The 24,678-nt window shown below is 41.3% G+C and overlaps 1 protein-coding gene across 3 annotated transcripts in view; it reads right to left on the bottom strand.

Moving 5' to 3' along the window:
• PCMT1 (protein-L-isoaspartate (D-aspartate) O-methyltransferase) overlaps positions 1-21,682 on the bottom strand; it is a 33,853-nt gene extending 12,171 nt beyond the window's left edge. For 2 of the 3 annotated variants that reach the window (XM_065680560.1, XM_065680559.1), the window contains exons 1-5: positions 21,418-21,682; positions 11,333-11,437; positions 10,314-10,345; positions 8,773-8,877; positions 5,246-5,366 (exon numbers count right to left, since the gene is read on the bottom strand). In XM_065680560.1, the coding sequence (XP_065536632.1) occupies positions 5,246-5,366; positions 8,773-8,877; positions 10,314-10,345; positions 11,333-11,437; positions 21,418-21,682 (628 nt within the window). Of the gene's footprint in view, positions 1-5,245; positions 5,367-8,772; positions 8,878-10,313; positions 10,346-11,332; positions 11,438-15,176; positions 15,315-21,417 lie in introns of those variants that run through there. The other variant, XM_065680561.1, reaches the window with a different exon arrangement.
• Between the last annotated feature and the right edge of the window lie 2,996 nt (positions 21,683-24,678).

Below are 24,678 nucleotides of genomic sequence, written 5' to 3'. Positions count from 1 at the left end.
AATGAAAATCTACACCCACATTCATAAATTAATGCAGTACCACACTAATCCCCATGCATCCCCCTTTGTCAGCAGATGGGTCTCATTACCCTTCCTGGACAAACACGGATAACCATATCAGACACTCATCAGATCAAGCTCCAGGTGGCTGCTTGGAAGTTATTAGGAGTAATTAAGTTATTCAGAGGGTTACCGATGCTGCTTCAAGAAGTTCCCTGTTACATATGTCTCACATCATTGCAGTTATGCAGGATGAAAGGGGAAGAGATTGGGTTTCTCAAGCCACTGAAATGTAGCAAGCTAAACTAGACCCCAACTGAAGCTTTGAAAGATGATAATGTGAATGTGTCATTCACAGTATTTACAGGAAACCAACAGGAAATTCAGAGCATGTTAGGCAAGCCTCTGGAGTTGTTTAGGAACAAAAGAAGTGAGGGTAAACCATTCATAAATTCCTACTCAGTGAGCGCTGAAGTCCCAGTAATAAGCTAAGACAAAAAAGCAATGAAGCTAACAAAGTCCTCTTGCTCAGCACAAGTAGTTGTTCGGGGTTTCCTGTCTTCAGACTGAACTTTGACTTCCAAGCAGTCACTATTATCAGAGCATAATCAAAAGACTGAAGGAGTCAACAGAAGTTCTAAGACCCTGCCAGAGGCTGAAAATTTGCCAACTTCTTGCCTTCCAATAACTCAGAAGGCAGGAAAAATACATGGTGGCCATACCAGGTTTCATTTTTATCTCAGTGCTAGAGGGCCACCTGAACACTCACAGCACCCTCAAGTACCCAAGAGTGTACAGGAAGTTCTGGACAGCTCCTTTGAATAATCAGAATTGAGAAGTTTGCCACCTTTCATATCAGGTTCTGAAACAAGACCCTTCAAAGACCTCCTACACCCAAAGCTTAAGGATACAGCACGTTTTCTCAGTAGCTGAGAAGCCCCTTAAAAACTCAGTGACTCACTTCCTCACATCATCACTTCTGACCAGCACAAGTTTGGACAAAGGACCACAGGCAGAAGCTGCCAAGCAAGAACTACCAGTGTTTCAAGAGAACTCATGACTATTGATCACCAGTTCCACTAAGTCAGCTTTTATTACTGTTGACAGCAGTGAAAGTTCCAGTATTTGCAGGGCTTCATCTCTGACTCTGCCAAAGTGGATTCAACTGGAACAACCACCTTAATGCAGTCAAGTATATAATTTATATTTATTTATGTCTTAGTGGCACTGTTGCCCTGGTTTCAGCTGTAACAGCGCTAATTTTCTTCCCAGTAGCTGGTGCAGTGATGTGCTTTGGCTTTAGTCTGAGAACTATGCTGACAACACACCAATGTTTTAGTTGTTGCCAAGTAATGCTTACTCTGATCAAGGACTTTTCAGTCTCATGCTTTGCCAGTGAGGAGGGGCACAGGAAGCCGGGAAGGAGCAGAGACAGGACACCTGACCCAAACTAGCCAAATGGGTATTTGAAAAGGCTGGTGAGCAAGCAGCTGCATGGTACTTAGCTGCCAGCTGGGTTTAAACCAGGACAATTGTACACCTCCTCTAAAGAGGAAGAAGTGATTTGTTACTGTATCAACTGCTGTCCCATCAGAGAAGGCAATGGGAAAAGACTTCTTTAGCTCAAGGATACAGATACTGCTTTGAATTCTGTTAGTGACACAAGGAGACTGACCCTCACTCCCTAACCTGCATTAGAAGTAGCAATCTCCAGTAGGAATCTGTTGACAAGAGATGTTAAATTGTGAAAGGAACTGCTAAGCTGAAAAAGAACACTTGTATTCTGTGACTCAAACACACCTTATGTGCTGCCCAGGAAAGTCTCAATATGACTTGTGCACATCTTATTACTTTACTGACAGCGGTAAAAAGGACCCAAAACATTTAAACCCTTTACTCTTAGAATCAATAGTCCAAACCCTACCATCTTCAGAATCAGCACAAGTACCAACAACAACAAATTCATGCTTCTTTGTATGCACCATGCACAGCATGGCTCTTCACTTTTAACATGAACAAAAATTTCCTGACTATAGTAGTCAGGTAGATATCCACTCACAATGGGAACACATTTTTAGATACCCAGAAGATTTATTTTTAATTAAAAAAAAAAAAGTTGGCATTTATATATTCAATGTGATACAAATTATTATATTATTCAATGTCCAAAGGGAAACAGCAGCCCAAATTTTGAGCTTGTGCTTGCATCCTAAGTAACACCCTAAGTGTCCTACTTAGATCTCTAGTTATATGCCACCTGTTAATGAAGTAATCGTGGTGGTGGGTAGTGGGTGGTGATGAGGGGGGAAGTAATGTCAGGACAGGACTTTCTGACATAAAAGGGTTGTGTAGCTTGTTTTTGAACCTAGACCTGATCTTCTGATAGTGGTACTCAAGCCTTCGGTGTCTCTATGTGGACTTGTTTTGCATGGAGTTGTATCATGAGCACAGAAACAGAAGAAAACTACTTCACTGTAGTTATAATACCCTCATCCCCTCTGGCTATGTCTGCATCAGCAAACAGTACAATACAATAGAAGCAGATCTGTCCAGAAAAACAGCTTTTGCTGAGAACCTTATGTCCATGCAACATCGGCATTTCAGAATGACTGACTGCTCTGGTCTAGTTCTAGTCTTACTGGCTTAATACCCATTAATAAATCAAAGATATTTGGTTGCTTTTCAGAGCACATAATCCAGGCTAGTTTCATCCTAAAGAAATAAGAGTTTGTGCTCTCCAAGAGCACTTGTCTGTAAGTCAAAGTGTGTGAGTGAAAGCAGTTGAGATTCACCTCAAAGGCACCCTCCTCATTTTAAGAGGAAAAAAATCCAAAATGAAACAAAAACCACACACCAAAATCAGCAAAACACCCCACAAACCAATACAGATATACCCTAAGTTACTTATTCCAAGTTCTCAGTGCTATTCTATTACTGAGGCACCCCAAAATAATGTCATTGTTTCTGAAATGCAGTTACAGTATATGAGAGGTGTGACAAAGCAACGGAGAGTGCCTGAAGCATGCTTGTGGAAAGCCAGCAACTGACATACCTCCCATCACCAATTAACCCTGGGTTTTTAGGGTTTTTTCTGTGTGTTGGGGAAGGTAGTGTTGTTTTAAAAAACAGGATTCTAGCTCCACACCTAACTACTTCTAGAAATTTCACACAGCTGAAACATTACTTTTCATCTAACTTACAAGTGTGCTCTTGTCCATTTGAACTTTCTTAAAAGTACCTCACAGCAACACTATTCAGAAGTCTCTCAGTCACCCTGCTACAGTCAAACGTAATAGGGATGATGATGATGATGTTTACCTAGAATTCTAGTCTCCCAAAACAATCAAGGTTTGTGGTAGGTATGATCAGAAGCATAAGTCCAAATTTCTATTGTACAGCAACAATGAAAATTATCCCCCTATTTCCCCTCTCCAGCGCAACAGACTCAGGATAACTTCTTTCCCAAGAAAACTTAAGGCATAAAGTGTTCTTAGCGAGGGGCACGCTTTTGAGGTGGGCTGATTCCAACCTTATGAAGTTCAACCACGACAAGGGCAAGGTCCTACACCTGGGTCGGAGCAATCCCAGGCACAGCTACAGACTGGGCAAAGAAGAGATTCAGAGCAGCCCTGCAGAGAAGGACTTGGGGGTGCTGGTCGATGAGAAAATGAACATGAGCTGGCAGTGTGTGCTCGCAGCCCAGAAAGCCAACCGTATCCTGGGCTGCATCAAAAGGAGCGTGACCAGCTGGCTGAAGGAGGTGATCCTGCCCCTCTACTCTGCTCTTGTGAGACCTCACCTGGAGTATTGTGTGCAGTTCTGGGGTCCTCAACATAAAAAGGACATGGAACTGCTGGAACAAGTCCAGAGGAGGGCCACGAGGATGATCAGGGGACTGGAGCACCTCCTGTATGAAGACAGGCTGAGAAAGTTGGGGCTGTTCAGCCTGGAGAAGAGAAGGCTGCGTGGAGACCTCATAGCAGCCTTCCAGTATCTGAAGGGGGCCTATAGGGATGCTGGGGAGGGACTCTTCATCAGGGACTATAGTGATAGGACAAGGGGTAATGGGTTAAAACTCAAACAGGGGAAGCTTAGATTGGATAGAACGAGGAAGTTCTTTCCTGTGAGGGTGGGGAGGTACTGGAATCGGTTGCCCAGGGAGGTTGTGAGTGCTCTGTCCCTGGCAGTGTTCAAGGCCAGGTTGGATGAAGCCTTGGGTGACATGGTTTAGTGTGAGGTGTCCCTGCCCATGGCAGGGGGGTTGGAACTAGATGATCTTAAGGACCTTTCCAACCCTAACTATTCTATAATTCTATGATTTTTTTACATGTGTACAAGAACATGTGTAGACTGGCTTATTTTGAAAAAAAATTAAAAAAAAAAAAACCCAAAAAAAATCAGAAAAGTCCCTAATTTACAAAAAAAAAAAAAGTACCAAGAAGCAGAAGGTAATTAAGGTAAGAGCCAAACACCACAATCATTATTTTTCCAAACACTCCTGTAAGAAACCTTACAAATACTCCAGATCTTCAACTTTTTTAAATTTAATGAATAGAATGATGATGAAGGGAATGCTTTCCCCCTGCCAGCTTTCTATCTTTCTTTTCTTAAAGAAAAAAAGAAAACAAAATCCCACAAAACCATCCTGTTGTCAAAAGAAGTATTATTTAAAACAATTCACTGTATAATTTTAGAGTTACTGATAGGAAATAATGCTATTTGAATTACAGTAGTTTGGTATCATTTAATCACTTCCCTAACATGCAAATACCATGAATTATGAAAACAACTGAAAAACTTCAGTGACGCATACTGCCAATCTGGTACTTTTTCCACTCTGCACACAGCTTTCTCCATTACTCTATCAGAAGTACATGGGTTTTGTTAAACCAGGCAAATTTAGATGACAGTACATTTATTCAAGCAAAGTTGTGAACTCAAACCCAATTTTAAATAGCAAATTCACACGACAGACCTTCCACAGGTGAAGTGGAAAGCACTTCCCTGATAAGCTTCTCTAATAATTACATAATCTTTAAAATTACCAGAAGTCACGTTCTCAAAACTGTGTGAAGATTTTTCAGAGGTCTTAAGATGATTTCAATTTAAAAGATTCATTTGCTTTTCTTTCTTTGGCTTAACTTCTTCAATTGGAATTTTTAATCACCTCCAATTCTTGTCATTTTCAACCAGCTGCTAGAAAGAATATCAGTTTAATTAGTAAGTATATCAGTCTGATGCTCACCAATCAGTTTCACTCTTCCTGACGACAGCAATGTGGGATCATCTTTTTTGACATTATTTATTGAGTCATCTACTAGTTCTTTGATATGATCAATTCCTACAACTTGTCCTTTGGGACCCACCTGGAATAAAAATATACAGTTGAATAATTTCTGCTAGATTTATTTACAGAATGAGTATTTCTATCACCTGAGCCCGTTTCCCTAAAATAAAAACAAAACCAGTGAAGTGGTAAGTATATTTTCCCCAACGTTAGTGAAGCTGCTGCTTGAAATGACACACCCTGACTGCTAGAAGCAACCGGTAATTAGAATTTGCCAGTACAGTCTTATAAATGCTTGTTATAGTCATATTTTTTTGAGACATAATTCAATTAAGTTATATTATTACTGGAGATCTCTTCTTTGAATTTTTAAAAGTCAAATCTGATCATGAGTGTTTGCACTACCTGCCACAGAAAGTAACAGCTTCAAGGACAAAGACTAGAACTAATCTTCTTTCGTGGTGAATAAACATACTTTAAGTTTTTTTTAGAGAAGACCTTACTTCAAGGAAAATAGAAAGTCACACATCTTTTTCTAAGTTCTCAAGAGTCCTATTCTTTCAGGAGCAAACGCACTAATTAATAGTCTGGGACAAATTACCTTCCACCTACCACTGCATTCACTAATCTGCTTTGAGATTTACAGCTCTCTTCCAGAGGAAGAGTGCGACTTTTGAGAGCTCGTAACTCACAGAAGGTCATGAAAGATCTGTGTAGTCAGTCCGAGGGGAAAAAAAGGTCTACTAGCAAAACTTCTCCACTACAGGCATTTCTTTTGGAATTGTGTCTTCATGCTAGAAAAAAAAAATCCAATTTTGGGGAGAGGAGAAAGAATCCAAGTCTTAAAATCTGATCATTTTTAACAGGATACAGCTCAAACAACACAATGGCAGAGTATGTCCTAGCAGCCCATGCTGTCATATAAGACTTTGTCTTTGGTCACATTTGAACCTGCTGGTTACATTTCTGTGTCTTGTATTTGTATGTTGTCAAGACATGGAAAATTAATAATTGGTTATTGACACCATGGGGATTTTTCTGTTTCATTATGAAAAAGTGCTATGGTAGGGGGAAAAAAGAAATAATAAAAATGGGGAGAGAGAGCAGCGTTAGCTCTTCTTTTTCAAGTAGAAGCCCACCAGCCTAGCCTTTGAAACAGAGCAAGACACATGGCAAGTTTTTACCATGACATCTACAGGTTGCCATCTGGAGGAATGCCTGGCAGTCAGCTGTACCAGAAGCTGGCACAAGATCCAGTGTAGTCCAACAAAAGGTAACATCACAGAAGTTCCAATTTAGCAAGATAGTGACAGCACGAGAACCTCCTGCTGCATGTCAGAGTCCAGTAAGATATTTCTAAATCCTCAATTAGTTACCTCTGTCTATTGCCTGGAACCTTGAAATGTGTGCAGTTGAAACAACAGCAAAATGGCACAATTTTGGGGATCTCCATGGTTTGTTAAAATTAAATATATACCCCACTTTTCATAATTCCAGTACTTACAGGATGAAAACTACAATTACACTAATTTGCCAGCAACCTTTAAAATCATATAAACTTAAAATTGCATGCTATGTAGTTAAGTTTAACACAGCAGTTTAACATCAAAACACAAACAAAAAAATCTTAAAGATGCTTTACTAGCTTAAGTAAACATAAAGCTTTCCCAAGACTACCACCAATGAGATTATCATCACAAGAGCAAAGCTGTTATGACATCAATGTGCATTTAGGTACTTGTGCTACAAATGCAAGCTTTTCATTGAGATCTCAAGTAGACAGAGAAGCAACATCCACATGATCCAGTAAGCACATACCCAATTGAATTTCTGATAGAAAAACACTTTACCATCATTCCCTATAATATACATCTTTCAAACTTTTGTTACAGTTTAAAAGAACTTTACTGAAAAAGTCAGAGCAGTACATCTTGTCTTATCTATATTCATTCAAGTGGATGAAGCAAGACCCATATTGCATAGTACTGCTATCAAACAGAACAAAGGCATTTATCCAGTTTCACAAAACACATGCTCATAAGGCTTTCCACAGCATACCACCAAGAATTCAGAAGAGGAATGTGACATTCATATGGCAACAGAAGAATAGCATGATTAATGTCAGCAAAATTGGGAAGCAATTTCCTTTTTACAGTAATTCTGACTTCTTGCCATGTTTTCAGCTTTTCTTATGTAGCTGTTTTAAAAGAAGAAAGTGCCCACCACAACTTATCAGGTCTTACCAAAAATGGCTATTCCTCCATGAGTAACTGTAGCAAGAAATACACCTAACCAGACAAAAAGTTTTAACACTTGCAGGATTGGAGCTCCCATGCATACTACCCACACTTGATTGTGTACTACAAAGTTACAAGAAAAACGATACACACGGAGTTAAATAAGTGACATTAATGATTTCCTCTAAACTGCAGCTTGATTAACTTATTTCAATTACAATTTTTTTCCTTTATTTTTTTAGATTTTGCAGCTAGCACTTACAAAAACTAAATACTTTTGCTAGTTCATTGCCCAGTCCTACACATTTTTTACAAAAGAAACCAAACTCAACAGATCAGCTGCTTGAAAACAGAAAATTAAGTAGCAAAAAACCCCATATGTGAATTTATCATCTCATCACCATGTTCTAAATTAACTTTTCAGAAAGATAAAAAGAAAAAAATAAAAAATCTAGTTGGCAGTTTAATAAAGGTGTCTGCTAGTTATAAAGCAATGAGAGAGGCCTGGAATGGAGAAGGAAGAACTCACTATATTCTACTACATAAATCACTCTAACAGTACTGTAGTCATAGCCATCACAATGTTTTTCATCTCTTTTCCTGATGCAACATAGGGTGGAACCGCAGAGAATTCCATACATACAGGTTGAACAACCCAAAGATTAAGTTTCTTGGAGAAGATGTTAAAAAACAAAACAAAACAAAAACAAAACCAATGAAACAAATTAATATCTAACTTAGAACAAATTAAATGGATACTTATAGTGATGCTCACACAATATAGAAAGGAGAAAAAAAAAAAATCAGAGACAATTTATATGCATACAATATACTTTCCTGTAGAAATAGGATTAAGTCTCACTAAGCCCTCATCGTAGCAGGAAGACATGACAGTTGACCACAATGAGAACATTCATGGAACACAAGATAATGTAAAAATTGAGCTGGACAAGCGCAATATCATCTTCCTTTAAGATATAAAGCAATCATTACAATATAAGAAAGAAATAAACCCTTCCCCTCTAAGCAGTTTCTTCACCATCATATGATTTACCAGACCTTTAACTCAACCCTCTAGTATCAGCTAGGCTAAGAAATGGGTACTAATCACATCCAGAAGAGTAAATTATCTTCTGCATAACATGCATCAGCCCACTGTACAAAGGATGCTTTCTTCCCCTCCCCTTCAATTCAGAGTTATGCTGCAGTTCAAACAGTTCTGATGGTTCAGTGATAAAACTATCTCACCATTCGTGAGAAGCATGCTGTAAGGATTCCACTTCCAGATCCTACATCAAGTGCTTTGGCTCCTTCATGTAACTGATCAGACAGAAGTTCAAGAGCATATGCATGCTAAGAGAAGAAGAGACAGAAAATTTCAATATATTCCAAGTATCTATTTTACCCAACATATCATTTCTTCAGTGACTTTGACCAATGCACTGAGGATTCATGCAAGACATTTCAGAATTATTTTCTATCACAAAAAAAGGGGAGGGTGGCGGGAGTTAACTATATGATATAATCATTACTATTTCATTGATTTCAAAATGTGCATGTATGTATATTAAAACTACCTCTTGTATTACCTGCATACTTGCTGAATCAAACAGTAGGAAAAAGTTTTTTTTACAACAGCAGAGAGTCAGGCTCTTACATGAAATGCAGTAGTTTACAGACACACTTCATGAGTTTTGCTTTCCTACAGGGTAGACCCTACACAAACTAAGCTTAGGTCGCACACTCAAATACCAATTTGTTCTTTAGTGTTTCAGAGATAGCCATAATCACACTCTTACAGCTTAATCAATCACACCCAGAAAACAAGTAATTAGAACATTTATTGTCAGAACATTTATTGCCAACATTTGCTTAGAGGATACATTTCTTTTTTGCTCTAACACTTCATATACTACTAGTGCTAAGCAAAGGACAATTCAAAGGCTATGACTCAGATGAATTAAAATTCTGAAAACATAATTAATACTTATTTTATCCCTTTGCCACAATATCTTCTTTCTCTGTCTTTTCTCTACTAAAATCATAACATTTCTATACAAAACTCATGATTTTTTTTTTATACTGGTAACTAAGTAAATTCTAACCCAACTAGGTAATTTTCATCAAGAGAAGCAGACTTTTACTTTGTTTTGCCACTTTTCAAACATTGCGAGGACAAAATACATACCATAGAATCATAGAATGGTTTGGGTTGGAAGAGACCTTAAAGCTCATCTAGTTCCAACTCCCCTGCCATTTTTTTTTTCTCCTGTCTAAAGAATTAAAAGCATTACAGCAATACCAGACCATAGAAATCACTGTTATCCACTCTGAATTTTTATGCTTTTATAAATTACAGAGTAATTTAGGTTGGAAAGGACCTCTCGAAATCCCATGGTTCAACCCTCTTTCAACATACGGGCAATTTATATTAAAGTGCTTAGAGCCCTGTCCAGTCAGCTTCTTTGTGTAACACAAAATAGTTTTCACAATCTGTGAAACCTGTTCCAGTGCTTAACTACCCTCAATGGGAATTGTTTTTTACCCTAGAAACTAATCAGTGTCCCACGTTTTTGTTTTGTTTTGTTTGTCCACTACCCCTCGTCTTATCATTGTGCATCTCCAAGGAAAGTCTAGCTTGATCTTCTCTGTACCTTCCCAGTAGGCAGTCCGCAAGAACATCACTGCAGTCAACTGCTCATTAAATTTGCTAGGATAAATATTTTATTTCAGAAGCATTTTGATGTTTATAAAATCACCTATACTAATCAGGTTAGTTTAAAGCTTACCATATGTGGAGCACTGATTGTTGCTTGGAAACCTGTAGAGCAAGAGAATGAAAGAACATGTTGACCACTGTTCAGACCAACACAATCTTTATTACCTTGACTATAAAATGCAATATTTTAATTGTCACCCTCATTCAGGGCACTACACACACAAACCCCCAAACAGTTACACTGCTGCTCCAGAAGTAAGTTAAGGTACATTATCTCAAAGCTATGCCATGTCAACTGTGGACAGAAAAAAACAACGGTTCTGCCCTTGACCTTCTGGAGACAATAACCCCATCTATCTTTCACACGTCTGTGAGAACACATGGAAGAATACTCACCTATATTTTTTCTGTGAAGCACACATGAATACACACTCAAAAGCTTACGTGTCTTTAAAAGTTCTTGAATTTTCCTATACAACTATTAAAATCCTAATATAATTCACAGTTCTCACCACTCACCATTAGGGAAGGGTGTCAAAAAAAAAAAAAACATAACATATTCACTTAATTCATTCTGCTGGCTTGGAAAGATAAAACTGGGATCTGGATGGGAAACAACAACTGTCTCATCAAGAGATTGTCCCATTTAAAGCCTATGTTCATTTTAAAAATTAAGTCTCATGTAAAGGCTTAAGGAACTCTGCACTGATCTCAAATGAATCATTTATGTAAAGAGAAACTGTTTCTGACGTAAATGGGATACGAATGATTTTTAAGTAGTTAAAAATTATCTGCACCATCACAAATTGCTACGGTTTAAAAAGTACATATTTATACCTATTAATATTGACTATAAAACATTTATCCTGATGTATACAGGCAGGTTTTTAAAATAAAAAAAAAATAAAAAAACCAAACAAAACTTTATTCCATAACAAACTGAAACTTAGTTAAAAGGTATTGAATAAAGAACTACAGAAGCTTCCAAATTTAAAATATTATGTTCACATTCTTAACATATATATGACAAAGGCAGTCACAGTAACGCGAACTGGAACAATCTCAATCATTTTTACAAGATGCTCTTACCTATAGACTGTGGAGAATCCATATAAGGGTTGTATTTTGCATAGTGGCAACGGTCTGTAGCCAGCATCACTTCAAATACCTTGTCTGATTTGATTATCCCATTTTCTATAAAATAAAAATAAATAAAATTGAAGGCATTGCCTCTCTACTGCAATGCAAGAGTATGTGAAATACATTAATATATTCCTAATATCGTCAAAAATCATGCTACCTTCCTTACCCTCTCTAATACTCTAACCCTCATCATACTAGAATTTAAGCTCAAATAATGCTTAAGCCAGTGAACTTTGAACAAGACTGTCCCAGTGGTTACAGATGCTTTCTGAAACAGTAGAGACCATTTTCAAAGATTTATCTATCCCCTAGAAAAACTCAACTTCATGCACACCTTTGATATTCCTGAAAACATAAGTCAGTAAGAATCTGATACTACTCTACACACCAAACGAGATATCCTTCAGGTTTCTAAGCAGCTATATAAGTGAGTCATCACAACATATACAAAAGCAGGTTAGAAATGTGAAGATGCAGTATCATTGCTCAGTATTTTATTTGCAAGATCTTTTTCTCTTTTGAGTTAGTAGAAGAAAAGAATCCTTATATAAAGACTCTTACAGAATCAGAATTCTTATGCTGGAGCAGACTGAAGCCAAAGAGTTTTTATATCAAAATACTTTGAATCTTCTTTCACTTTTCAAAATAAAATGTAAATGTAGATGCATGTAAATGAGAGAAGCACTGTACAGTGCAGCCATTTTTCCTTCCTATTTTATTGAAGATTTTTAACTTTGATAATTCTTTTTTTAAAGTTCTGAAGAGACATTTATGAGTAACAAAAAACTTTAGAAAACAAATGGAAAAATTAATCACTTGCATTAAGAAGACAGTATAAACTACAAATAACTGACATTTCAACAATGGATTGCTTTGTTGACCTACTTACTTTAAACAAGGAAGATTTTATTTGGAAAATTGTACTTAAAAGGGAAAAAAAAAAAATAAAAATTGAGTACATTATAATCTAACCCAAAACACAGTAACAGAAAAATCAGATTAAGAAACTTTTGTAAGGTTGTCCTAACTGAAGTCACATCAATGTTTTTAAGCATTATCACTAATGAACCCGTGCCAAGGCCTGGGTTTCCTTCTGCAGAGGCTTCCCTGAGTGTTTATGGTGTGCTCCCAACTACCCTGAGCTGTCATGGGATTTTTTTTATTTTGGTTATCTTATATAGCATAAGCTTGACTTCAGAGAGCAAAATAACCCCTCAAATCATTTTGGTTTTTAGTCTGAAGACAAAAGTATCAACTGCAATAGGAACAGACTACCAAACTATTAAGGAAAAGAAAATTTCTGTTAAAAAAAAAAAAAAAATAAAAAATTCTTTTTCAGAATTCTCTCTGTATCTGAGAAGTCCCAGAAAAAGCACACACTCCCCTCAAAGATCATACATCCTGCACATTATACTGTATACTACAGTTCCAGTTAGAGGAAACTCCTCATTTCAGTGCAAGCTTTTTAATCTGAGACAGCAGTTGAGTGCAGCAGCTTATAAGTTTACTTACTGAGCAAAATTGTACCCCAAAATAAAACAAATCAATCCATTAACACTGGCACTGACAATAGAAGACGGTAAGGAAAATGAAAGCTTCCCCCTGACCACTTGGAATGAGTTGTGTATCAGTTCTGTGAACAAAGCGCAGAAACAAAACCAAACAAAAAAAATTTACCGTTAGATTCTCATGAGGTACCACCAAGAAACAGTAGCTCCAAAATAAATGTACTTAAAAACAATAAAAATAAATAGGCAGGAGCATAAGCAAAGCCAATGATAACAGGCATAAAGAGATCACTATTCTGGTGGGTGAAAAGGAGGTCAAAAAGCAGCAGCTAAGAAACACTCAGAAAAGATCTAAAATCGCAATTTATTCCTTGAGATTGTGTATTGTGTATGTAGATACCTACATTCTAGAAGCTACAAGTAGCCATCTGCTCTTTCCTTTTGTGTCTTCTGGAAGCATGCAGAGAATATGAAAATCAAGCTTCCAGCTTGAAAGAGCAACTGCAGGGCCCTATTGTAAGGCTGAGAACCTCCTCTAGTTTCCAGGACACCTTCTCTGTACTACTGTGACTGCAGGATTCTTCCAAACCTCTTCTTTCACACTATCCATTATCCACTTCCGCCTTTTGCAAAACTCTGTGCCTGCCACATCACCTCTCTCATCTACTCCTGTCATCTTCTGCTTAGAATATAAGTAAATTTATCTCTCAGCAATCAAAAACTTTGTTTTCTCTATTCTATTACTTTACTCATATTTTACTCATTCTTCCCCCAACTTGTTCAATCAGAGCTCTGACAGAGACTGTCTGTGGATATCTGTGCAAACCAAAGCACAAAACTTTGTTTCAGTCCATGTATAACTTCACCAAGTGTGATGCTTAGACAGATAAATTACAAAACAAACCCCCAAAACAAACCAAAATCAAAACAACCTGAAAACAGTAGGCACTATTATTCTAATATTCTACAAATTCTGAGCATTTCAGCTGCTCTCATTCAGCACTCAGATTTACTGACTGTTGGACTATCTTTAACGAGTGTCATCTTTTCCATTCCAATAAATAAGAAGTTAAGCAAGTAACCCATGCTCAGAGTCCCCTGCAGAACCAGTGGGAGAAGCTGGATCTCATGCCTCAGCTAGGTACTTCAACTATCAAATAACACTCCCTCTTCATAAAAGAATACACTCTCTCAGCTATGAATGTGGAATTACAGGGTATCACATTATTCCCCATAGATTAAGCCTGCTTTTCGAATTTGCTTATTATGTAACAGAGACAGCAACAAATTTTAGGGGGGAATTAAGAAAAGAACCCAAACCTTAAACAGTAAAGTCAATATTGATTTTATAGTGATTTCTTCTGTGTTGATAAGAAAAAGGATTTTTCTTGGTCTTATGGTTGAATATAGAGATATACTGAAACTGCAGGTTACTGAACTCCAGTGGAAGTCCTTTCCTTCCTGCAACAGTCAGTCCCAAGATGACCAACTGCCAGGATCTTAATTCTGTCTGGAACAAATATCTATCAGATTCTGAAGTCCAGAAAACAAGTATATGCCCTAAGAATCCAGTAATAGCAGTTTATATTGCAAAGACTACTTTCTAAGTTCATGCCATATCTAAGTGCTGAAAAAGTAAGACAATTGGCAGTAAATTATTTATTAACAAAATGTCAATACAAAACTTTTTCTAAATCTTGAAAGGAAGCTATATATTGCAGGAAAGTAATTCACAACCAAATGTATGTAGGTTGATTATCCTTTCCAACAATAACTCCCCTTGACGGGACTGGTGGGTTTTTTAAGATTCCAGTAATCAGTACTGCAAACAAATCAGATACTAAATTATTAAGTGTTTCTAGGCAAAGGCTAATACACAAACACACCAGCTTACAGCTTAAAATCAAACATAAACCCTCTGATTTACTAGAGTTATATCAGCAAAACTCCTAAACTTCGAAGGGTAAAGCTGAAAAGTAACCACTTAAAGAGTGGAGCCCGGCCTGCAGAGATCAAGAGTTACTCTGTGTAGAGGCTGCAGCAATGACAACTTGACATAATTGGAGCTTGTTTTGAAAACTCACTCTGGTCTGCTTCTTTTCCACAAAAACACCATGAAAACAGGAAAAAGAGCTCACAGAGCAGCCCTTGGATTTGAAAGTGGAAATATACCAGGGCTGAATGTAACCTGGGAAACTGGGCAGTGGGCTGTCAGAGAGCAAGGAAAAAAGGAGCTAACGTCTGAAAAGCCACCATGGACTCACAACAAGTAAACAACCTACCTTTTTCTTCAGCAGCAAACACATTACTGAACTGCTTATCTTTCGAAGAACTGCCTACATCACTGATGGTATCCTGACTGTTGATCAAACAAGTTTCCAACCAAACCATAAAATACAAGCAGTTTACATTTACACCAACACTGGCTTCCAGATCAGAAGGAGGGTGTCTCATTGCCACATGATAAGATCCAGCACACAAGCTTACTATACAAACTATAAACAGCTACTCAAACACCTCCTGTTGCTGGCTTTACATAAACAACACTCATGCAGATTCCAAAACCACTTACTGTAGGACTATTTTGGCATCCATATAGTTATGTTTCTCCCCAGATTACTTTCTCCATAACCACTCCAGAGAACTTTACTTACGAAGATGACTTTTGAGCAACAGTGGTATTTTTAAACCATACAGAGGTCTTAAAGCACGATGCAAAGCACAGAGCTCTATATTACTAAAGATGAAATCAAGTAGATTAATATTACTCAAGCAACAAATCAGAGTTTTTAGATGTCTCCATCTGACCCACATAAAACAGCTAGCAACTTTCAAGAGGAAAGTGGGCAGAACATAACCTCATCTTGATTTTTAAGCAACATGAAATTATCTGGTTTTAGGCAGCTGATCAACTGATGTCTTTAAGGTCTCTTTGTGTGGGGAAAGAAAAGAAAAAGATAAGAAAGAAAGCAATTCAGTTAATATAATTTTATTTAATGAGCACAGGAATATTTCACTGTAAATCATCAAGACAAAAAAGGCACTTTGAACAAGAAGTGATGGATCAGCATCCCAAAGTCCAATAAAGGACACTTGCCCCAAAACATACAAAGTTCTTTGTGCTAAAGAAACTGGAAGTAGGTATTTGCAAACAAGTGGGTTTTTTTAAACCACTGATACATACAAACCTTTTGTGCTTTGCTGCTAATTTTGGAGTATCTGCTTCAAACATTCAGCTGCACATCTGTTAGCACTATGATCTGGATTCACAACAATACATTTTTCAAACAGAACATTGCATACAGCTAACTGGAGGGAATTAGTTGAGAGCATGTCATTCTGAGACACAACAGAAAGACTGAGGAAAGTAAGGGCCCATCAGAACTAATTTTAGGGTCCAGAAATTAAACACAAAGATCAAACCCCACAAAAATCTCAACAAGGCAGAAATTAAAAATTAAATAAAAAATTAAAAATAGCATCCAAAACATGCAGAGGTAAAAACACATGGGAAAAACAACTAGGTTCAACACAACAAACAAGTGTGCAGCCTCAAGATTCAGTCACATGCAAACCTACCCTCCAAAATTTCACTTCTGCTTTATAGGAGTACCCCTTCCTTATTTAATAATGATCACCTTCAGAAACAGCTTGCCTATTTTGGTAGAACAGGTAAGAGTTCTGTATTAATTTTCATGGATCTGAAAGTCTGCAGATAACGAATTTAGACATATTTAATCACAGCTGTATTGCTCCCTCAGACTATAAGCCAGTGTTACAAAATTGGCATTAACCATTTTCTTCTCTGGGGGTGGAGAAAACCATGCTAGCTCTTGGCTCACAGTCTCCCAGTGCGTATCTTTATCACAAAGGCCATCCATAATGTACTCATATTTATCGCAATAGTTATGCTGATTTTGTCTAAATCTGTATCAGCAGCTGACTAAAAAACGTTTCGGGAGTACATGAAAGACGAATGTGACTTTAAGGTTGGGTTTAGCATGTAAGAACACAGCACTGCACTTACCAACAAACTTCTAACACCTGTGTGCAGATGAGAGAGACATTTCACCTCTGAGCACACCTTTATCCCTCTGATTTGAGAGGGCTGAACTTCACTTATAAATCACATGGAGCGTCAAAACTGAAGAGTGCAATACAAAGTGGCAACAACCATCAGCAGTAACTAAAAACTGTTGCAGATAAACTTAGCTGGATAGGACAGACAGGTAAGGAGTTCCCTTCACAGTAAGGCTTGAGGCAAAACTTCTTTTATAGCTTTAGCAGATCTTTAGTGGCAGATGCTGCACATCTTACACCACTTTGCTGATCTGTTTTCAGAGAAGCCAATATTGTCAAGACCAGCAGACAGACCACATGAAGAGCCTGTTTTTATGGAGGTGGTAACATTAAAACAAGTACTAGTATAATGCAAAAGCTGAGAAAGATCAAAAGATACAGGAAACATGACCCCATCTCTCCAGACAAAATGACACAAAGCTGTCATACTAACAGAAAGAAGGAAAAATTTCTAAAGTTACATTTGTCTGACCATCTCTTCCAGATTTTGACAGTACAAGCATTTAAAACTATTCTGTGCTCAACTCTAGTGTTGCAGTATTCAGGTTCTTAAGTCTTAAACCATAACTTGCAAGTTAACCAGGCCAGGAGAGACGTCATTACAAAAGTTTACTGGTCCCCAGCTCTGAAAGAGTTTACTCTGGTTTTGCCAAAATTTGGTAATTTAAAACAAAATTAAAAACACTAATAAAAAGAACCTCACCTTGTAACAGTGTTAAGAAAATATTTTACTTTAAAAAGTGTTATCATAATGCTAACAAACATGACTTTGATTAGATGCACACAAACGATCACTCAAAAGAACCAACTTTATGCATTTCTTTCCAAGTTTACTAACAGCTTTTAGTGAGCTTTTGATACTATATCAGGACGAAAGAAGCTGTAGCATTAAACGAAAAGCTTAGAGTCATATTGAAACTAAAACATACAAGATTCCATCTTTTTAACATGGCCACAAGCAATGGTAGTTATCTGTATAGGGCAGATTTGCATAATTATTTCCATTTACTAAGGATTATTAAGCAGCTTCAGACTACCAGAAAGAAAATATTATGCCCTTAAATCCAGAGACAATTAAAAAAAAAAAAAAAAATCTTCAATCAAGCAAAAGAACTAAACATCTTTAAATTAAAATGACTGATTATAAAGTGTTGGGATAGAAAGACGCCGCCAAAAACATGCTCTCTTTTTTTTCCCTGAATGACTGAGGACTTGGACTTTGTTGCATTGAATTTGGAGGTTGCTGTGAGAGAGAATGGGTATGTTTTTAACATTACATTGACAACTTGTCTAACCTCAAGGGGAAAAAAATATGCCAACAACAAAGAACAGGTTAACAACACAATCTTAATTGACATATATCTAAAATATGATCAATGGTTTTGAAGTTAACACTTCTTTTTTTCTGGCATATTAAGTTGTCTTAAAAAGATCACGCATCATTCTTCAGTCACTTGTTTCTAAGTATGCACTAAAAAACATGCAGCATTCCATGGCCTGCTTGGTTAGTTTGTCCCTTTTAAGACATGGAAGCAAGCATAAGGCTTGTAAAGAACAACCTGCCTAGATCTGCAAGCAAATACACAAAACCACTTACCACTGCTCTAAAACAATAACTGTTACAGTGAAATGAGCAATGAACGTATCTTTATATAGGTTCACTAACTCGGAGAACAGTATTGCCACAAAATAGAAGCACTGGTAACAGTCAACAACAACTTATAATGAAGAAAAATCTTCGGTCCTATTTTGAAGGAAAAGAGCATGCAGTCTACCAGTTTTCTACTGACATTTTTATGTGGAAGCAAAACCAGTTTAAGAAGTTCCCATTCTCCCCAATCACTTATACCTGTAACAACGTTCACTGCTTCTCTAACCACAATAGCACAGGGTTACAGACATTAAGGATTATAAATCCCAGTGTTTCACAAGAGGAGTAACGAGAAAGTGACCCAGTCTTACAACACTGCCTCCCTTACAAGCAGTTCTGTAAGAACAGTGAAGACTCATGGTGCAAAGGCAGGAGCAAGAACCTCTCAACCCAGGCTTTGCTGCAGAACACACACTGTGTCACTACAACCTGCGTTATTTCCTTTATTTTAACTTATGCAAATCACACACTAAATTACACATTCAGTTACTAAGTTACGAGATAAACACTTGGACAACTTCATCTGCCTTGCATTCTTGCCTCTAGCATAAAAATGCCAGAAATGCTATGCTACTTAGCTGGTTTTAGTGGAAAAGAGAAGTTGAAGACATTGAGGGATCTTCTACTACTCAGAAGGAATTCTCCAGAACATTTTAATCTTTCTGCAGCCAATGAGTTTTAAGTTTGTTAAAAAATGTATCTGAAAGAATAACTTTCTTCAAAAGTTGTTCCCAATTTTAGCAACGAGGTATAAGCTTACCTGGAGAACTCTTAAGTTACCATCTTAACGCTCCAACTGCTCTGGACTGATAAAACCCTATGCCTCAGCAGAGCCCCACTGAGATCAACACCACAATCCTGCTGCAAGATCAAATGGGTCTCAGCCCCCAAAACATTTTCTTTCCAATCTTCTCTTTAACACCCCCTCAAAATATTTGGCATACATATGCAAAACGGGAGGGGGGAAAAGGGTAAATTACAGACTGTAACTTTGCAGGCAACTACCATCACTGCATATTTTGAGACCACAATATTAAACATGCTAGTTTAATCTCCTGTTGTTGTGTACTGGTAGTGGTTTTTAGCTTTTTCATTATTATTATTTACAAAGCCCTAAACAATTTCCATGTGTTGAAAAACACTGTCATTGTTTTCTTCAACAAATAATTGGTTTTGCCCTCGGGTTCTCAGAGCCATTGACAATTCTGGCAATAACAACTTTTTGGATATATTTTTGGAGCTTGACATTCATTTTTAAGTCAGAAAATTTTTCCCTGCTGTGTAAGGAAATAGAATTTCACTGAAACAATATTTCTAGACCTTACAGTTGCAAAATGAAAGAAAGAAAAAAACAAAAAAAAATGCACTGTAACTCTGACAATTAGAGAAGCTATTATTTATTTGTTAGCTTTTACAGTGAAACTGAAAGTCACACTTCAGCATTTATTGCTCCACTGGATGGAAGCGTTCTCAGAAAAGCAGCAAAAGAAAATACTGGAAAATACAACATTATCTCACGGAAGCAGACTAGAGAAACCAACGAGAACGATTCTCCTCTGTCTCCAAAATAACGAAGAGGCCAAACAGGTGAATCTGTCTGTGGTCTTGCAGTATTACTAAAATAGGAGACAACTGTATAATAGAGGCTCCAAACCTACAACCTTTCATGTTTAGGACAGAGACTTGAAGAGAGGAAAAGAAAGACCGGGAGTAAAGACACTACAAGTGTATCTAATACAGATCACTCCGAGGCGAACACGAAAAAATGAGAAGCTCTGAATAGAGAAGGTGTTATCACCCTGCCCTCTCAGCCTGGATCACCGCTGGAGACCCAGCGAACTCCAGGATGCACTGAAGAACACCGGTGAAGCGCAGCATCCGCCTAACACCCTCCACGTTCAGCACGGGGACAGCACAAACCTACCAGGAAGGACAAGAAACGCCAAGTACCGGGCAGCCGCCGGAAAGTTCGGCGGCAGCAAGAGCGTGTAATATCGACCGCTCCGCTCTCCTATCCCACCTTTCCGAAAAGAGCACCGCGGGGCCGGGGCCGAAAGCGAGAACTTGCACCCGAGTGGACTGCTGCCGCTGCCGCTGCCACACGCCCCCTCCGCCCAACGCAAACAGCCCTGGCCTCTCCGGCGCGCTTCCCAGCCCCGGACAGCTCGCACTGCGTTTAGCGGGGGCCGGAAAAACCGACGGACGGTGCGTGCGCGCCTGCCGGCACCACGGCTCCGCTGCCCGCCCGGCGAGGGGCCCCAGGGCACCGTCCCCGCCACCCGGCGGCCGTGCTGAGCCGGCACAGGCGCCCGGAGCGAAGCCAGAGGGCCGCCGAGACCGCTGCGTGCGGAGGCTCACGGGCCCTCCAGAGCTGCCGCCGCGGCCCCGCCTGAGCTTGCACAAGAGCGTTACGGGCTAGACGGGGACGAAGCGGCGGGAACGGGGCCGCGGCGGGGGGGAGGCGGCCGCGGGCTGACAGCAGGCACGGCGGCCGCGTAGCGCTTCCCCTCCGGGACCGCCATCGACACCGCCCCTCCCGCCGCATCTCCTCCCGCAACAACGGCCCGGGCCCGCCCTGCAGCAGCGGCCGCCGCCCTCCGGCCGGCTGCGGACACCCAGACACACACCCCCCGCCCGGGCGCCGCCTTCGCCTCCTCCCCCCGCCGGCGCTGCTCCTTGACAGTTGGCGGCTGGGCGGGCGCCGCGGGAACGCCGAGTGTGCGCGGCCGAGCGGCCGGTAACGGTCACCCCGCGGCTGAGGCGAGCGGCGGGGCCGCCAGCCCGGGACTCACTGCGCAGATTGTGGATGAGCTCGGAGTGGCTGGCGCCTCCCGACTTCCAGGCCATCGCTAGACACGCTCTGCGGAGCAGGTACAGAGCCGCCTTCAGCACCGCGACTGCGCACAGCAGCTTCCCCAGGAAGGACACAACCTCCAGCGCCGACACAGGCACCGCCTCCTCGCCGCCGCCGCCGCCTCCTCCCCCTCCCGCCGCCGCTGTCGCTGCGCGCCCGCTGAGGGGAGGGGCCACGTGCCCACCGCCCCGCGCGCCCGACATTCTCCGGCCGCCGCCGTTCCCGTTACCGCGCCGGCCCCTGCCGGCCCCCGCGCATGCGCGCCCACCGCCCCCGGGAGCGCGCGTGGGGACATCCCCGCGCGCCGGACCCCTCCAGCTCCGACGGTGCCCGGGGGCTGCCAGCAGGCTCCCGGCCCGACCTACCCTCTTCCCCCCACCGCGGCACCACCGGGGGCACCCGGTAACGCACGAGCGCTCCCGCTGCCTCAGCACGCCGTGGCCACCGGCGCGGAAAGGCGGGGCGCACGGGCCGCTTAATCCCTGGTGCCGGTAGCGCCCTCCGGCCCTGGCCCGGAGCCCTCCCGTCCCCACAGCCGCCATCTGCGGCGCCTGTCGCGGTGGTAGGGCGCGGCTCTGGCGGCAGGGGCCGTGGGTCCTGTGCCTGCCTCAGAAGCGGCACGGCCACGGGGCTGCACGGGTCTGCGAACTCGGGAGCTGTGTTAATGAATGAGCTGGCGAAAAGCACGACAGTTCTCCCGCACCGCCGTGGCCCCTCCTGCCCGGCTCCGGCCGCTCCCGTGAACCGAGCTGGCACATGGCACATCCCGAGGAAACGGAGCGGCGGAACGGCGGTACCGACCCAGCTCGAGCCCCTCCGCCCTTGCGACAGAGCCAATTATCGCCGTCCCGCGGAGCGGTGCTGTGCATGGGGCGCGCCGATTGGTCGCGACCAGCCCGCGGGGGCCAGGCCTACGTGTTGTAGGCTGCCATTGGTCAGCTGCCGCGCCCTGCCCCGGCGGCGCGGGACTGTCCGCGGCGGGCGGGCGGCCGGGGCAAGGCCGTGCGGGTATGACCTGGAAAACCACACCGAAAATGGGGAAGGCAGGCGGGTCACGGGCGTTGGCGCCCGCGTCCGTAGCTAAGCGCTGCCAGGTGATCCACAGCAGCATCGTCTGGCGCGACGCTGAGGCAGGACGAGGTGAGAAATTAAAGTGCCTTTTAAGAGGTGTCTAGGCCACAGAATCCGGAACTCGGAATTTAGTAAATGCCAAAGCCCTGCTGCTGCTGTGGCCTTTACTCTGCCCCAGCGCAGGCACACGATGAAGTCGTAGTCGCAAGGGAAAAACGGCACTGTTGGGTCATCCCATTGTAATGCAGAAACCCGCAGAATTAACTTCCCACGGTCCTGAGGTATTCCTGGGTACTCCTGACCTCCTTCATCATTAGTTTTACCAGCTATATGCATTTGCCACCTGTTATTTATATGTGTTTCTACTGTTTTTAAGGGAAAGCAGATTCCAACAGCAAACAGCTTTGGGGAGCCTGCTGCTGCCAGTGCTGTGACTTTTGCCTTTGTGCCCCTTCTGGTCTCTGTGAACAAGCTGCCACACGCCCAGGACTGCAATTGTACAGTATTTCTTCTCTTACCCGGGGGCAACAGCACAGGTATGTCATTTGCGTGCTACCAGACAGCACGGGTTTCAGTTCTTTGCTTTTGAAAAGTGAGAATAGTGACACATAACTGTGAATAGGTAGGCCCTATCAATAGTGCATTGTATAAACATTAGAGAAAATAAGGTATCATCCAGCAGATATTTCAGATATTGTATTGTTTCCTAAAAGCATTCCTGATAACAAGGACACATAGCCTAACACTGTGGGAGACACAGGTACCGTCTTTGGTGCAACAACCCTCCCTAGGAGGGATGAGCCTGTTCCAGCTTCACACAACACATATTCTCCATCCCATTGTTGCTGGTTCATATGAAGGTGGGAACCTGATTTTCTGGCTAGCAGTTAGCCCGGGCAAATCTGGCAGTTGCCCAATGGGTACACCAGTACAGTCCCACCATGTACACCATGGTCCCTCCCACCTGTAGACTTCCAAGACCTTTCTCATATGGTTCTTTAACTCCTGGAGGGAGATCCACCGCTTTATTCAGTATTCTCCATCTAACTTCTCCTAAGCATGGCTTGGCAAATGCTTTACAGTCTGTGAAGGACTCCCAGCCTACCGCAGAATATAAAAGGTCTCCCTGTGCATCCAGTGGGCTGGGAGAGAAAGAAGCCATGGAGTTATAGGAATTCCTGAAGGGGAGCAAGTATAGAGAACAGACAGACATTGTAAAAATACACACACAAAAATACTTCATTGTTTTAAATGCAAAAAACATCTTCTGTTAGATGCAAGCAAACTGCATTGCTCTCACATAGAGAGGTTGTTGGCAAGAAACTAGCTGGCCCATGTTTAAAAGCATTCCAGGGATACTTACCCCCTCGGGAGACCAGAAACACAAGAGAAACCATTTATATACAAACTGACGCTGCTTACCCGTACAAGCTTGAATTAGGGTTAAGCTTGTCACAGGCCACAGGGAGAGAGCCCACCTTTATCTCCTAAGCACGCAGACCTGCCCAGGTGCTTTGGGACTGAATGTACCTGTTGGCCGTCTCTTGGATACGTTCTCAGCAAGACTATTCAGAGAACGACAACAACATAACTATGAGCCTTCCTAAGCGATTTCTGGGGTGTCTTGGATAGATACCAGGCATGTGTGAAGGAAACAGCATTTGGCTTGGCAGGTTTCCATGAGCTTTAAGACAAACCAAGTTGCCTCAAAGAGTCCTGAGAAACCAACATGTATCAATAGCAGCAGGATTCACCCATGTGTGCAGTAAACAAATGTGAGGGTCCTTAGCTCTTTCTGCACTATAATCCTAGGCCATGAGCGCACTTTTTAATCTTATTAAGAGCATATCCATTAAGATAAAACTAAAAGGAACACGGGCATTCCACACTAGAGTAAAAGAAAAGCAGAAATGCAAAAAAAAGGCAAAACAAACCAACCAACCCGTTTTCTGGACATTAGCATTCACGTGGAACCCCTCCATCTGCTCTGACACTCAGCATTCCTGTTATCCTCTTTGCCTCACTTGTCCAAACCAGTAAGAATGTAAACACCTTGCTCCCTGGATGCCCACTGTCAGTTGCAGGCACCTCCAGCTTCCACAGGTACAGCCATTTCCAGGGAGCTGGT

This window comes from Lathamus discolor, chromosome 5 (assembly GCF_037157495.1).
Source record: "Lathamus discolor isolate bLatDis1 chromosome 5, bLatDis1.hap1, whole genome shotgun sequence".
Classification (NCBI taxonomy): Eukaryota; Metazoa; Chordata; class Aves; order Psittaciformes; family Psittacidae; genus Lathamus; species Lathamus discolor.
This window is presented reverse-complemented; position numbering and strand designations above follow the sequence as displayed.